General features: G+C 47.9%; 1 protein-coding gene across 11 annotated transcripts in view; it reads left to right on the top strand.

Annotated features, from left to right (window-relative positions):
- Nucleotides 1–15,193, top strand: part of Cux1 (cut like homeobox 1) — a 379,665-nt gene that overhangs the window by 350,235 nt on the left and 14,237 nt on the right. For 6 of the 11 annotated variants that reach the window (XM_029563183.1, XM_008832296.2, XM_029563181.1 and 3 more), the window contains one exon: nucleotides 4,607–5,620. The exons of the other annotated variants lie outside the window; for them this stretch is intronic. In XM_029563183.1, coding sequence (XP_029419043.1) covers nucleotides 4,607–5,285 — 679 coding nt within the window. In that variant the 3' untranslated portion in view covers nucleotides 5,286–5,620. Of the gene's footprint in view, nucleotides 1–4,606; nucleotides 5,621–15,193 lie in introns of those variants that run through there. 11 annotated transcript variants of the gene reach the window in all.

Here is a 15,193-nt window from a genome sequence, read left to right as displayed (position 1 = left end):
CCTTGTGGGAATTAGAGATTGAACTCAGAATTACGTGCAACTACCTGCTGAGCCATCTTGCTGGCCCTAAGAGTTCTGTTTGTTTGTTTGTTTGTTTGTTTTTAGACAGGGTCTTACTATGTAGTCCTGACTTTGCTATATATACCAGGTTGTTCTCACACACAAAAATCTGCCTGCCTCTCCTACCAAATGCTATACCACCAAGCTTTGTCCTAAAGGTTGTTTTAAAAACAAAGCAAGGGGGCTGGAGAGATGGCTCAGAGGTTAAGAACACTGGTTGTTCTTGCAGAATACCCAGGTTCAAATCCCAGCACCCACATGGCAGCTAACAACTGTCCGTAACTCCAGTCCCAAGGGATCTGACAGCCTCTTCTGACCTCCTTGGGCACTGCATGACACGGGTGCACTTACCTACATGCAGGCAATACATGCATACACATAAAATTTTAAAAATAAAATTAGAATTTAAAAAAAAAGCAAGGTGGTACTACAGAGATGGCTCAACAGTTAAGAGTGCTACTGTTCTCCAGAGGACTGGGTTTGATTCCCAGTACCTACCTCTGGCAGCTCACTTCCTAGAACTCCAGTTCCAGATGACCCTATGCCCTCTTCTGGCCTCTGCAGTCACTGTACTCACATGGTACACATACATACATAGTCAGGCATGCACATACACATGAAATAAGTAAATCCTTTGAAAAGAAAAAAAGGTACAGCAGGGACTGGTCAGATGGTTCAGCAGGTAAAAATGCGATGACTGCTGCCACGCCTGACAATGGGAATTTCATCCCAGGGCCCCACATATGGAAGGAAAGAACCAAGTCCTGCAAGTTGTGCTCTGATCTCCATACAAATGCTTCGACACCTATCCCCAAATAAATTTGAAATTAAAATAAAACCAAGAACCAGTTCATTCCAAATTAGCCTGGGTTCAGGGTGTGGCTCAGGGTTTGCTAGACTACCCCAGTGAAGGGCTGGGATGTGGCTCAGTGGTAGAGCATTTGCTAGACTCCCCTAGTAAGGGCCACGGGTGTGGCTCAGTGATAGAGCTCCTTTCTAGAATCCCCCAGAGAGGGACTGGGAATGTGACTCAGTGGTAGAGCACAAGCTCCCCTCCAAATATAAAAGCAATGACTTAAAACTCAGAAAGCTGAAGTCAGTTGCCTAGAGTTGCCCAGCAGGTAAAGAGGGAAGGTTCCCACCGAGCACTCTTCTTGGCTTTCTCTTTCTTCCATTGAATTTTGGGTGCAGAGCTCCTTGGTCTGATGTAGCCCACAGACGTCCTATGAGGCTCAGCATCCATGCACTATATGTATTAAATTCCTAAAAAGAAAGCACTTTTTTGGGGGGAGGGTCTTTTTGAGACAGGGTCTCCCTGTAGCCCCAGCTGGCCTGGAACTTGCTATGTAGACCAGGCTGGTCTCAAACTCATAGAGATCTGCCTCTGCCTACCCAGTGCTGAGATTAAAGGCGTGCACCACCACACCCAGCCTAAGAGAAAGCACCTTTTCACTCTCTTTTTACAGAAGGAAAAGTTGGTTTTATCTTCTCTACCCTCCTGGGACCCTCAGAGAATAAGATTTAGAGCATGTTTGGCCAAGTCCCAAAAGCTGTGGCATCCTTTGAGCCTTGTGCACTTTTCTAGATATCAGATCCAGGGCTGTAGTGTAGCTCAGGGCTAGAGCTGACTGAGCACAAGGCCCCGTTGCTCTGTCCCCTACACACTCAAGTAAGTCCATTAGTTATATTAAAATGTAATAAGAGCCGGGCGTGGGGGCGCACGCCTTTAATCCCAGCACTCGGGAGGCAGAGGCAACCAGATTTCTGTGAGTTCAAGGCCAGCCTGGTCTACATAGTGAGTTCCAGGACAGCTGGGGCTACAGGGAGACCCTGTCTCAAAAAAAAAAAAAAAAAAAAAAAAAAGTAAAGATAGGCCAGGCATGGTATTGCATGTCCCTAATTCCAATACTAGGGAGGCAGGGGCAGGAGGAGGCAAGTTTGAGCCTAGCCTGGGCTACAGGATGAAACCCTGTATCCAAAAATAAATTAAATATCCTCCAACCAGCACTCAAGCTCAGTATCACTGGCTCCATTTTACAGAGAGGGGTCCCACACATCAGCTGAGAAGGCCAAACCCTATGCTACACTTTTACCACCCCCAGCCCATTCCCTCTACCTTACTGCTCAGAGCAGGGCTTCTCTCACTTCACAGAAGAGCCATCAGTGGTGCACACCTGGGAGGTTCCACTTGAGAGGCTAGGGCAGGAGGATTGAGATTTCAAGGTCTCACACAGTGAGATCCTGTCTCAAAAAAGGAGAAGGAAAACAAACTAAAAATTCACCTTTATCCAAGTTGCACAGCTAGTGAGTGGCAGAGTTAGATTTCAAACCCAGCTTACCTGCAGCCTAAATGCATGGACAGTGCTGGTGGCCTGACTAGCAAGCACCCAACCTTAGCTGCCCACCTAGCCTGCCATCTCCTGGCTGGGCAGAGCTGAACTGGGTGCTCACCCCACCAGCATCCTTGCTACCACAGGGCTTGGAAACAGGTCATGAGCAGAGCCATCTTCCCAGCACAGCACCCAGGACTGGTCCTTTGCTTCCTAAGCTCCTGAGGTCACCCTAGAAAAGCTGTTGTGCTTGGATACTTCCAGAGACCTATCAGAACCCCATCTTTCTGAATCACGGCTTAAAAATCTTCAGGAGACGGCTGGAGAGATGGCTCAGCTGTTAAGAGCACTGGCTGCTCTTGCATGACCTGGGTTTGGTTCTCAGCACCCCCATGGCACCAAACAACCATCTGTAACTCCAGTTCCATGGATTCTGTTGCCCGCTTTTGGCCTCTATGGGCATTGCATGTCATGGGTGCACTTATACAGGTAAAACTCATATACATAAATTCAAAAAAATTTTTTTAATCTTCAGGACAATGCCAGGGAGTGGTGGCACATGCCTTTAATCCCAGCACTCAGGTGGATCTATAAGTTCAAGGCCAGCCTGATCTATATAGCAAGTTCCACACTAGCTGGGGCTACAGGGAGACTGTCTCCAAAATACCAAAACAATAGCAAATCTTTAGGACAAGGTTCTGGTTTCATTCTGTGGCAGAAGCAAGTAACTACAGAATAGGTGAACAACAACCCAGGGTTTTCAGTGCTCAAGCCAAGCCACACCCATCTTCTGGCTCCACATTCCCTGAAGCAAGCCCAAGACCTGATCTGCAGCAGGCTCTCTAAAGCCTCCCCTTAGCGAGGCCTTGTGGCACAGGCCTATAATATAATACTAGCTATTCAGGAAGCTGAAGCAAGAGGATAGAAAGTTTAAGGCCAGCCTGGGCTACAGAGTAAGTTCACGGTCAGCCTGAAAAACTAAGCCGAAAAACTAAAATTTAAGACCCTGTCTTAAAATAAAAAGTTCAAAAAGTGTTGGAGGGGGGGGTGTTATAGCCACATAGCTCTTGCCTAGAACCTACCAGTGAGGGGCTGGGGGTATGACTCAGAGGTAGAGTACCTGCCTAGGATCCCCCAGTGAGGGGCTGGGGTGTGGCTCAGTGGTAGAGCACCTGTCTAGAATCCCTCAGTGAGGGGCTGGGGTGTGGCTCAGTGGTAGAACACCTGACTAGAATCCCCCAGTGAGGGGCTGGGGTGTGGCTCAGTGGTAGAGCACCTGCCTAATATGCCTCAGTGAGGGGCTAGGGGTGACTCAGCTGACAGACGTTTGCTTGGCCTGCTTAAAGCCCTTAGTTCAGCCCCCAGAATTGGGGTGCAGGGGAAGTATTCCTTCACTAACTACTAACACAGACTACAGAAAGCAGTTTCACCCATGCCCAGTTCTAAGGTTTTATGCATTCCCACTTTCTGCAGCACATTGAGCTTGGTACTAATTCAACCAATGATGCTTTTCCAACAGTAGACATTTGCCTATTATGATGAAGGCTTAAAGATGGCTGATTGGGCCTAGGCCTGTGAGAGATGAGAACTTAAGACCTGTCTGTGGCCCATCCCATTCTAAAAGGACCACACCTTGTGACTCAGCAAAGTACCTGAGCACATTTTCCACAGGAGGTTGGATCCAAAACTTGATATTTAGTCTCCTTCCTGCTTGATCAAAGCTGGAGGACAAGGTTCCCTCTTTGGACCATATCCAGTAATTGGCTTTCCAGTAAAGTCCTGAATGATTTTGTTAAGTTTCATTTATTTAGCTAGCAGTATGTTATCAAATGCCAAGAACCATCCTCTGCTCAGGATGTAGATGGAGGAAACGGGTCAGTCAGTAATCAATGGTACACACCTGGTATCCTACCTCTCAAGGCCAGGCTGAGCTCAAGGCCAGGCTGTGACAAGTTCAAGGCTGTTGTTCACTCCTGGCTACTTAACAAGTTCGAAGCCAGTTTGGGACAAATGAGCTTGTCTCAAAAAAATAAATATATAAAGTATGTGAGGAGAGAAGGCAGTGGCATCCCAGCACAGGGGTGGCCCTAGGGCAATGGGGGCCTCCTGGACTGGTATGTGCAGGCAGGGCAGCTGACTCCAAGCGGGGTGCTGTGGGGAGAGGTTAGGCTGGGCCGTGCACAGCCACCTCACGTGTTCTTGCTTGTGTCGCCCAGGTCTCGGATCCGCAGAGAACTGTTCATTGAGGAGATTCAAGCCGGGAGTCAGGGCCAGACCGGCGCCAGCGACTCACCTTCAGCCCGAAGTGGCCGCGCTGCGCCCAGCTCAGAAGGCGACAGCTGTGACGGCGTGGAGGCCGCCGACGCAGAGGAGCCATGTGGCCCCACGGCGGCCACCAAGTCTCAGGGAGGGCCGGCAGAGGTGGCCGCAGCCCCTGCCGAGCGCGTGGAGGCAGCGCGCCCTGCCGACAAGGCGAAGGCACAGCCACTGCCCTCGGGGACCCCGGGCCCGGACGACGCTGAGGACTCCGGCCGGCCTCGGCCGCCACCGCCACCCGAAGGCCCCGCCGAAGGCCGGGTGCCCGTGCCAAACCCCGCAGCCCCTGCGGCCGGGGAGGACGCCACTACCTCAGCCGCTGCAGCCGAGGGCCATGGCGCCGCCCAGGCTGGCGCTGCGGAGAGGAGTTCCGCGTTGCCAAGTACCAGCGCGCCCGCCCACGCGCCTGCGCGCAGGCCCAGCTCGCTGCAGAGCCTCTTTGGCCTACCGGAGGCGGCGGGCGCCCGGGACTCACGAGACAACCCGGTGCGGAAGAAGAAGGCCGCGAACTTGAACAGCATCATCCACCGCCTGGAGAAGGCTGCTAGCCGGGAGGAGCCCATCGAATGGGAGTTCTGAGGGCGCCGGCCTCTGGGCCTGACCGTCGAGCTCGGCGGGCTTCACCGGGCCTACTGGGCCTACTCGGACCTGGCGGGCCTAGTGCGGCCTGGCGGGCCTATCAGGCCATCTGACCTGGCCGGCCCGTCAGCACTCTAGTGGGCCGGGCGGGCAGGTGCGTGGAGGGCAGGTGCGTGGAGGGCGTCGCCTACCCAGGCCTGGACGTGTTGCGCACTTACCGCCCTGCGGGCCACAGGGCAAAATCGCCATAGGCCAAGGTGCATATAGAAAACAAAGGAGCATTAAGCCCAATCTATGTCGTGTTTTCAAGGAAGAAAACGGAAATGTGTAGTCAAGCTTTTTTGTACCCTGAAGTGTTTTTTTTATTGCCCTAAGTGATTTCCACAGGTTCTGGAATAACTCTTTACAGCTTTTGCCTTGTGCCCTCCTCTTTCGTGTGGGCTTTAAAAAAAAAAAATCAAACCCACATATTAAAAGGGGGCTTTTTTATCTGCCATCTAATGGCTTCAGAGCGATAATACACTATTATCTTCTTAAACCAGGAAAGGGGGGGGGATTTTTCAGAAAAATTAAAAAAGAAAGTTTTTTGTAGCTGTTCAGTTGCCACTAAGAGATTGCACAGTCAAACCGACTCTAAACACACTAGTTTGGATTCCTAAATATTTTCAAGAAAAGAATCTTCTCGTTTGAAACTTTGAATTAAAATAAAACACATTTACTCCACATATTTTTTAACAAAAAAAAGTCACATCAGGAAAAATATCTGATTTTGTGGTAGCTGATGTAGTGTTTTCTTGTACGTAAATAGAATCCTGACATGTAGTGCACATTGATCCATAGCTTTAACTGACTCTGGGCTTTTGCTGACCAGAGTTTGTTTAATACACTCCATTCTAGGCCAAATCAGGACAAAAAGAAAAGATCCGAATCTAGGTATTTTATAATCTGCTTTTTAACCTCTAACCGCAGAGCACGCTGATCAGACCTCATATCTTCGGAGGTTTAGGAGACAAGTTAGAACTGTAGCTTGTACCCGTTCCTTTGTTTAATTTATGGTGTCTACGTCTGTGTTGGCGCATCTGCGCATGTGCAAGCGTCGAAAGGAAGGAAACCATAGGCCCGCAAGGTGGCTGCAGTTAGTCCCTCCATGTGCAGGCAACCGTCTGCTCCTCTTTCCTTGGCACAGAAGGCACCTCACCTCACACCACTCTTGGGCGCCTGATGGACTGAGCCCCTCAGGGCAAGACGCTCCCTGGACTTGGGCAGGGCTGGCGCAAGCATCTCTCTCTTTCTCTCTCTCTCTCTCTCTCTCTCTCTCTCTCTCTCTCTCTCTCTCTCTCTCTCGCGCGCGCGCGTGCTCTCTTTCCCTCCCCCTCTTCCCACCACAAGCACTGATGATAACCCTGTCGAATTCGTGGGAAGCTTCTTTCCCTGCAGAAGAGAGGATTGCTGCAGTCTGGGTTCTGCTCCCACCCCTGTAGAGAAGGCCCAAACTCACACCAAAACGTTGACGCTCTTCAATTCCAGACCAGACCGTTGGCCCTTCGTTCATTTCTCCTCTCACAAAGTTTTTTTTTTTTTTTTAATGCAGTTTAGGACAGTTTAAGTACAAATCAGAAGTCTAACTTGTCTCTTGATTCCTCCCGTTGTCTATGTGTATATGCGTGAGTATAGAGGTGGATGAAAGTGAGTGTGTGTGTGTGTGTGTGTGTGCACGTGTGCAATTTTGTACGTCTGTGTATTTTCTTAAGTACCTGTGCACACATAGAGTGCATTACTGCCACCTTTTTCAATAAGCTGGTTTATCAGTTATGGCTTCTACAAGTTTTGCTAATTTAGACTCCTTTATTGCCATATCTTTAAACTAACAATAGATGATTTCGGTATATATATATATTTTTTTTTGCTTATTTATAGGTGCTGTATTTTATTATCTGATTGTTAGGAAGGGATGAAAGGGGCAAATATTCTTTAGAGGGATAGACTGCCGGCAGTATTGGGTATAATTTACAAGATGTAGCTGTCAAACTGTATATTACTGAATGAAAACTTTTTGACCGTATTGTGTATCATTGAAACTTTTGTCTTAGGTCAACATCTTTGGATGACATTTTAATGGTGCATTCATTATTTCTTAAGTTTAATTAATATTACTTTTTTTTATTTGGGGAGGGTGGGAGGGAGTTCTAATTTTAAAGGTATGCTCCGGCTATTACACCTCAGTGTGCTTGTTAGTACTTAACTCGTAGGACTTTGTAAGATGTGAAACCACATTTCTTGCATGATGTTTCTGGAACTTACGTCTTTTCATTTACAGTCTCTCAACCTGTAACCATAAGCCCTTAGATTTTACAAATTTTTAAGAGTCATGACACTAAAGGTAATGCCTTTTCATGAATGAGAAGTTTCCAGGAGGCTCTAGGAGGCTGGAAGGCAGGCCCCTTGTTCTGTCTTTGGATGTTGCATCACTTCTGCGCTTGAGATCTGGTTTAGTGAGAAGAGAATTCTCAGTGGAGGAGCAGAGAAGGGAACAGATTTATATCCAGCTTGGTACAGGGACATTGAGTAAAGGAAGAGCACATTCACACAGAGGAGGACCCATTAGGAGCATGAAGGAGCAGAGTCACTGGTGGGACCATGGTGCCCTCTCCACAGAGTCACCTTCCAGGGAGCTCTGTTACCTTGGGTGACAGATCTCTAAGTACCAAATTTTCACCAGAATGAGAAGCAGAAAGTTAACAGTACGGCGGAGGGTAGTATGTCAGTTTTAAAGGCATGACTGTTAGTAGCCAGTGTTACATCTGAGGAAATGGAAAAGTTGAGATTTTTGTCCATCCTGATGGCCACATGGTAGCAGTCTAAAACAGCCTTTGGCTCTTCCAAGCAAGTTAGTCCTTTCCGTTCTGTTCTTTTTTGAACTTGGTTCTTGTTGATTTCCATCCCGTCTCTTGTGCCAGACTTTCATCTGGGTGCTCGATACAATCAGTTGATTAGATTTTTGCTTGCCGTTCTGTGTTTGTATTTTCTTTCTTATTTATTATTATTTTTAATGATTGAGATCCCAACCTTATGGTGTTTGGGGTTTAGCTTAGCATTGTCTGTAATGTTTCTAAGAGCTGCCAGTAGATGACACGGAAACCTGTGGAGGTGGGACATTAGTTCTCCCTCCTTGTCAGGCCCTCCCCCATTCCCCAGTTTGAGTCCAAGGGGTTCATCTTTCATCTTGAAAAGCAATATTCAAGTGCCTTGAACAGTGCTCCCTTGAGTGGTGACCCTCCCCACTGGAGATCCAAGCAGTAGCTCCTATAGCAGTTACCTGTCCCCCTTCACACTCTATCAGCTTAAAAAGTAGAATTGTCCTCCCCCAGGGGAATATGGTTCCATATCAAACACTAACACTTTTTCATCTTAAATGGCTTTTTAATTAGAGGTAGCAACCTAACTTGGGATCGTGCCATTACCCAGCTGGCTAAGTGGAGGCCCACCATAAAACCAGTGTTCATATCAGGCCCCCTTGACCTCTGGCTTCCTGCCCAGGTCCCTTTGTAGTATGCAAGGAGGCAGACATGTGGGTTCTGTCTTAGACTCCCTGCCCACTCACTTCTGCCCTGATCAGGTTCCCCAGTCACCTCCTCTCTGGAACTTCCAGATCAGTCTAGGTATCTGATCACTGTCTACCAGCCCTCTCTCTTGAAAGGAATGGGTCAACCACTTAGCTGAACTTGGTTATTCTCTCTCCTAGCCAACCACCCTGAGAAACAGCTTAAGTAGCTTATGGCCATATCCTGGGTTAGAATAGAGGCAAATGCCCCAAGGTGCAGGCTTGGGAGAAATCAGCTGAAGCTGAGATCGTAACTCATAGGACTACGGTCAAACCATGCCACCCTGTGAAATGAGGCAAAAGATGACAGCTCTGACTCCTCAGGACAGATGCATCTATTTGTAAAGCCCAGGTGCCTCCCTGACAGACACCCCTCCAATCTGCATCTCCTTTCTCCCTCTGGTAGATGGCCCAGGCCCAGAGTACAATGGGGCTGCAAGCTTAGTGTTCCTCTGGGCTCTTGTGGCCAGGAGCGTTTCTGCCTGTTGCTACTGCACAGACCGACATAGCCCATCTGTTTCCTCAGCCAGGGTCAAGTTTAATTGTGGAGTTCATGTACAAGCTGAGCAAGAGCACAAAGCCGGGGGGGGGGCACTCTCTGGGTAATGGCTGACTACCTGTGGTTGTATAGTTGTGATACCCTGACCCCAGAGGTGAGAAACAGGGTCCTGATGGCCACCATCACAGATGCCCTTCCTGCTGTAGCCAGTCTGGATATCTTTGTCCTTCCCAGAACTTGCATGGTTTTACACAGGAGGGATCGATGGACTTAGGTATCCCATGCAATGTTTTTTTGATCCTCTCACTTTAGAACAGAAGATCTCCCTGGGAAACAGTAGAGTGGCTTGGCAAACACACAAGTGTCCATAGACTCCAACATGGGCCTATAGTCATACCAGGCCAGCCTTCTGAGGCCATGAGCCATCCATGCAGGGAAAACGGAATGAGGGCCAGGGAATGGCAGTGAGTGTGGTAGGCTGTTAGCTGTGGTACTCCTGTCCCTTTTTCTGTGTCCCCCACTTCATCTTCATCTGTATCCTTCAACCTTGCCACCTGGTGTCACCCCTCAGAACTGTGAGGCAAGTGGCCTGAGAGGAAGAGGGTTGAAAAGACCACAAGTTTGACCAAGAATCTCAGCTTGGTGACCGAGCTTTTTGCCTGCTTCTGTCAGCACATCCTGGAGGGATATCTGGACTCTGGACTTGAACTGTTCCAGCAGTTGCTTGGTCTACAGACAGGGGAGGTCCCCACCCTCAGAGAGCCTTGACTTTTTGCTCTGCCTTCCCACACACAGCTGTCAACTACATCAGAGAAATTCCCTTTGCCCGGAGCTATCCCTAGATGATGAGTGAGCTTATATCCACAGGAACTCTGTGGCTGCCCAAATCCCACTAGGGTGGCATGGTGAGCTCTGTTTTACAAACAGTTATCTCCAGGACAGGAAAGAGTACATGGCTATCTCCCCCGGTACACATGCTTGGTCTTTACTTCCAAAAAGAACATGCCAGTTTCTGTTTCATGCCCAAGAAATCCAGCTCCCAGAGCAGCTGGTGGATCTGTGACAAGCCTGTGCTGGTGGCCAAAGTGTCCTAGGGGGTCTGTGGGGGGGGGGTGTTCCCATCATGAGTGTCACACTCATCAGGCACAGGTGCCACTGAGGTTTCACCAAGGCTTGAGTACTTCAAGGAAGTCATTTGTGGTTACCAAGGCAATGCTTATCCCAGGTGACCTGGGTCTCTAATGTTGCATGCCTGTATCTCCTAGAGGTGCTATGTGCCAGTCTGGCCAATTAACTTGCATGCTAAGAGAATGGGCCAAATTGAAAGGATTTTCATTCCCAGCACCACCTCCTCCTTTTATAGACAGAAACTAACAGGAAAGTGGGGTGGAGGGAAAACAAGCTCTTTAGTAAAGTAGAAGTGACCCCTAGACCCTGGGGTCAATTAGTGGAAGAAGGGGGTGCAGGGAACAGTGAAGGAAAAGCCACCATTTGCCATGGTCACACTTCAGGGCCTGCTTCCTCTCTCCCATCTCTCTGCCTTCTCCCTCTGCTACCTCCCTCCGCCACCTCCCTCCCACTCCTCTACCACCCTCCAAAGATCCCATGACCAAGTCTCCAGTAGCATCTTGAGTTTTCATTTTTGGACGAAGTGGCATTTAGCTTTAACAAGACATTTCCAAAGCTCCTGGTCTCCTCTGAAATGCTAACTTTAAAAGTTCAGCATTGTTGCCCAGAATCCTGGGGTTGGGGGGAAGTGGGCCGGGGCTAATGAGAGAAAGTCGTTAGGCTGTGTGAATGTGTACACACCCCTCCACCCCCTCACCCCCCTCGCTATTCAACTTCCCAAATGCCTTTGAGTTGCTCTTCATAGATGGGTTATTTTGCTCATGTGAATAGAGTCTGTGTTAGTGTATTCTGTAGCATTCAGGCTTTAATTTCTACCACAAAACATGCTATGTACTAAACTTTCTGTCATCAGAAAGGAAAGGTGCCTTAAATCCCAAAACCATGCCTCTGTCCCTGTGGAAATAGACCAGAAGCACAGCGCCTGGAAGCATTGGAACTTCCATTGGCAAAACAGGATACCATTCAGCAAGACACATCCAAGTGGCACGAGGCTTTCATTTGATACAACATTTTTTCTTTCCAATCCTTAATCATCATCTTTTGTTGTTGTTTTTTTAAATATTGTAGTTTGCTTTAAACAGAAAGTACTTAATAGACGATTCTGTATCAAAGCTCTGTGCAATGGGAATTATGTTGTTTTCCTTTTTTTTTTTTTTTTTTTTTTTTTGGAAAAGATAGCATTATTGCACACCAAATGAACTCCTAAGTAAGCTTTAGACCAGGATCGATTCAGGTCTCAAATGAGTATGTTCACTGTAGTTCTGTGTGTTCATGAACCGAAGGGCAAACAGGCCTCCCTCGGCCACCAAGGCTCCTAGCCCCGGGCCCCGGGTCATGGCTGCCTGGGTTCCAACAGCTGAGAACCTTCTGGAATGTCTGAACCCACAGCAGACCCTTGAAGCACTTAAACCCTCTCTTGTGGAGATAGACCAACTGCTACTGATCTGTCAGCGTATATGAGGATATTATAAAAGGATGTTTCTTTAAGAAAGAAAAAAACTGCTTCTATCCTCTTCTAATTTATTGTTAGGTTAATCATTGAAGTACTTATCAGGAGTGTGTTGTTATTTTGTGTTGTCATTTCGAATGCTTTTTGCTGTCACTTCAGTGGTTGTTGTCCCCTCCTCCCCAATTCCCTTCTCCCTGCCCCCAGAAACCCAAAAAATCTGAGGAACAAGGGGTGGTGTGAGAAGGGAGTCCTCCAGCACAATCAGACACCTGTCTCCCTTGCAGCCACTCAAAGACTGCTGGTCTGTACCCATCTTAAATGTTCAACCAAGAGAGTTGATAAGCAAAGTTGCCCACGTCAGGCAGCGCCAGGTGGAAGAATTGCTCCTGGGAGGAGCTATGATGGGGAAAAAACAAAAAACCCAAAGCCTCCTAGAGCCTCTGTTAAAGACTTCTGGGTTCATGAAGGTTCAGCATGCCCCAGTCAGGGAGAATAGGCAGCCTGGCCGAGGCCATCACCCCCCAAGCTGGAAAGTGGTTTCTAGAACAGCCCCCATGGGCTGCTCCATCTTATTTGGTTTTTCTTATCAGTTATCTTTCCTTGTGTTCAAAGTCCGTCAAAACCACCTTGCGAGGCAACAGGTGTTTCTTAGCACTGGAGGTGGCTGGAGGGCCCTTACCTCAGAGGTCTTAGGTTAGGAGACACTCCCTCCCCCCCCCCAACTCTCAAGTTGTGAGAAGTGGAGAAAAGAAAGACCTTTCTATGGCTGGAAGGAGAGCCAGCAGGAAACACCCCTGCTTGCTTAGCAGAGGGTGGAGCTGACCTCCACCTGAGGGATGCCAAACTTAAAAAGAAGCTCACCCCAGGCAGAGGCTGGGGTCCTGCCCACCCCTATAGCAGGGCCAGATACTTGCCTTTGCCCTCCAAACAGTCTACCAAAACCCCATTCCACATTTATTTCTATACCATGTTTCCCCATTCTCTGAAATTGTTGGGGGTCTCATTTATCTCTTTGGGGAAAAAAAGCCCTCCAATAAAATTGCCCCAATCCCCCAAGGGTTTTTATTTTTCTTAGTCTATGCCTCCCCTCTCCTCTCCCTCCCCCCTCCCCCACAAAAATCAGACATCTCATGTCCCACCCTCTGAGATAAACCACCTCCACCTCAGAAAATGCTGTACATTTTGGAGACATGAGGCTTCACTGAAGCATTTTAAGAATGGCTTTGTTATAAGCTAGATGGGGGCAGGGGTGAGCTCCACATTTTTTCCTGAGTCCCTTCCCATGGAATAAGAGACCTCGCTCTTCGCGTTTTGTGCAATAACTACTTGCCAGGATATCGGGTAGCACCACCCTCCTCTCTAGACTACTAACAGCACAAGGCACGTGGCAGCCCTTCCCAAGGCCCCCATCATCATGTGTTACATTTTTAGCAGTATTTACATTTTTTTTTTCTGTAAGGCACTAAGTATTAGGTGTTTCTAGAGCTTGTTTGTTAATACAATCACTGATTTTTTTTTTTAAATCCTCACCAAGACCCAATTGACCAAAAAGAAGAGAGAGGAAGAAAAAAAATTTTTTAATACATCTTTTTTTTTTTTTTTTGACAAATAGCTTTGAGAAGCCTCTTGTGTTGCTGTGACCCATCACGTCTTGATTTTTCCTGTGATTTGTGATTTGTTTTCAACATTTACTTTAAGAGTCGAAGTGGATCCCGGCAGGCGTGGGGGTTGGGGAGGCACCCGTCGGCCCCTCGGCGTCAATCCCTTCTTGTCTTTGGTTAGCCATACGCGACATGTTAGTTCTCTGCACTGTCCCACGGTCCCTATTATGATACGGAGAAGCAATATCACTGACCCCACACCATGTATTATTCACTGGCACCGTAGGTGTGATCATTGAAATAAATATCTTTTATACAAACACAAGCGCGTGTGGGCTGGTTTTTAATTGAAGAATGCTCCGGCCTGAGGAACAGCACCACACCCTTAGATGAGGAGGTCTGATGGGCACCTCAGGCATCACCATTTGCTTCCCTCATGCCATGTGTCACATGGCTTTCGGGCCTGGGACTCCGCGAATCTATTTGCTGGCAGGTGCCCAGACCCAGTGACAACTACAAGCCTGCCTACTTGCTGGGGTCACCCTTCCTGCCCCTGTACCCTTGCACCAAGCACTTGCCCTCCATGGTGCCTATGATGGGGACACTATGACTTGTCCTGCAGGCCTAGAAGGACCTGGAACAGTGACCTCAGCTGCTGAGTGCAGCCCTTGTCAAGGGCAACAGGGACAGACACAGCTGCTGTCACCCTTGGTAGCCTGAGGAAAGTTCCCTGATCTTTGGGGACCTCAACTCATGTAAACCCAAATCCTTGGCTTCGCTGCAGGAAAGAATTTCAGGATGAGCCAGTATGAGCATAGTTGAGATTTATTTGTTAAAAGATGCTTTTAAAACTTTTTTTTATTATGTGTGTGGCTGTGCCAAGCCATGCATATAGAGATCAGAGGACAACTTTCAGGAGTCTATTCTCTCTTTCACCATGTAGGTAATAGGAATCAAACTCAGTTCATCAGACTTGGCAGCAAGTGCCTTAACCCACTGAACCATCTCACTAGCCCCAATATTATAGATTTTAAGCACAGGGTTAAGAGAAGAAAAGAGGCTCTTGGAAAGGAAGTAAGAGAATGGGTATAGTCCTGATCTTTATCTAGTCACTTATGGAATGTATGGGCCTTGAAGTTATCTTAAGAGTTGCCAAGAGAAGCCAGGAGTGGTAGCATACACCTTTAAATCCCAGCAGGGAGGCAGAGGCAGGTGAGTTTGAGACCAGCCTGGTCCACATAGTGAGTTCCAAGCCAGCCAAGAATACATAATGAAACCCTCTCTCAAAACAGTAAGTTGCTAAGGAATTTGAATTGAAGTCACAGACTTGTTCTTGAGAGGCATCTGATGGGACTACAATTGATAAGAAGAAACTCTAGATCTTGGTGACATAGAAAGCTAATCCAAAGTAACAGTTTTGTTTGAGATTCCTAGAGAACTACTGAGGAAAAAGGGAGGCCCTCCCTCATCAAGTAGTCAAGTTCCTTTGGGCCTTAAGCCTCATTCATTGCTATCTTAACAAAATGTTTATATACAAAGGAGATCTTGTCTCTACATTGGCAACCTTCACAACAAATGTTAATTGTGTTGGAATCCTTGATTCTCAGCCCTGAAGAGACTTCAAAGAGG

The sequence above is a fragment of the Nannospalax galili genome, unplaced genomic scaffold (genome assembly GCF_000622305.1).
Source record: "Nannospalax galili isolate Female #2095 unplaced genomic scaffold, S.galili_v1.0 scaffold675, whole genome shotgun sequence".
NCBI lineage: Eukaryota > Metazoa > Chordata > Mammalia > Rodentia > Spalacidae > Nannospalax > Nannospalax galili.
This window is presented reverse-complemented; position numbering and strand designations above follow the sequence as displayed.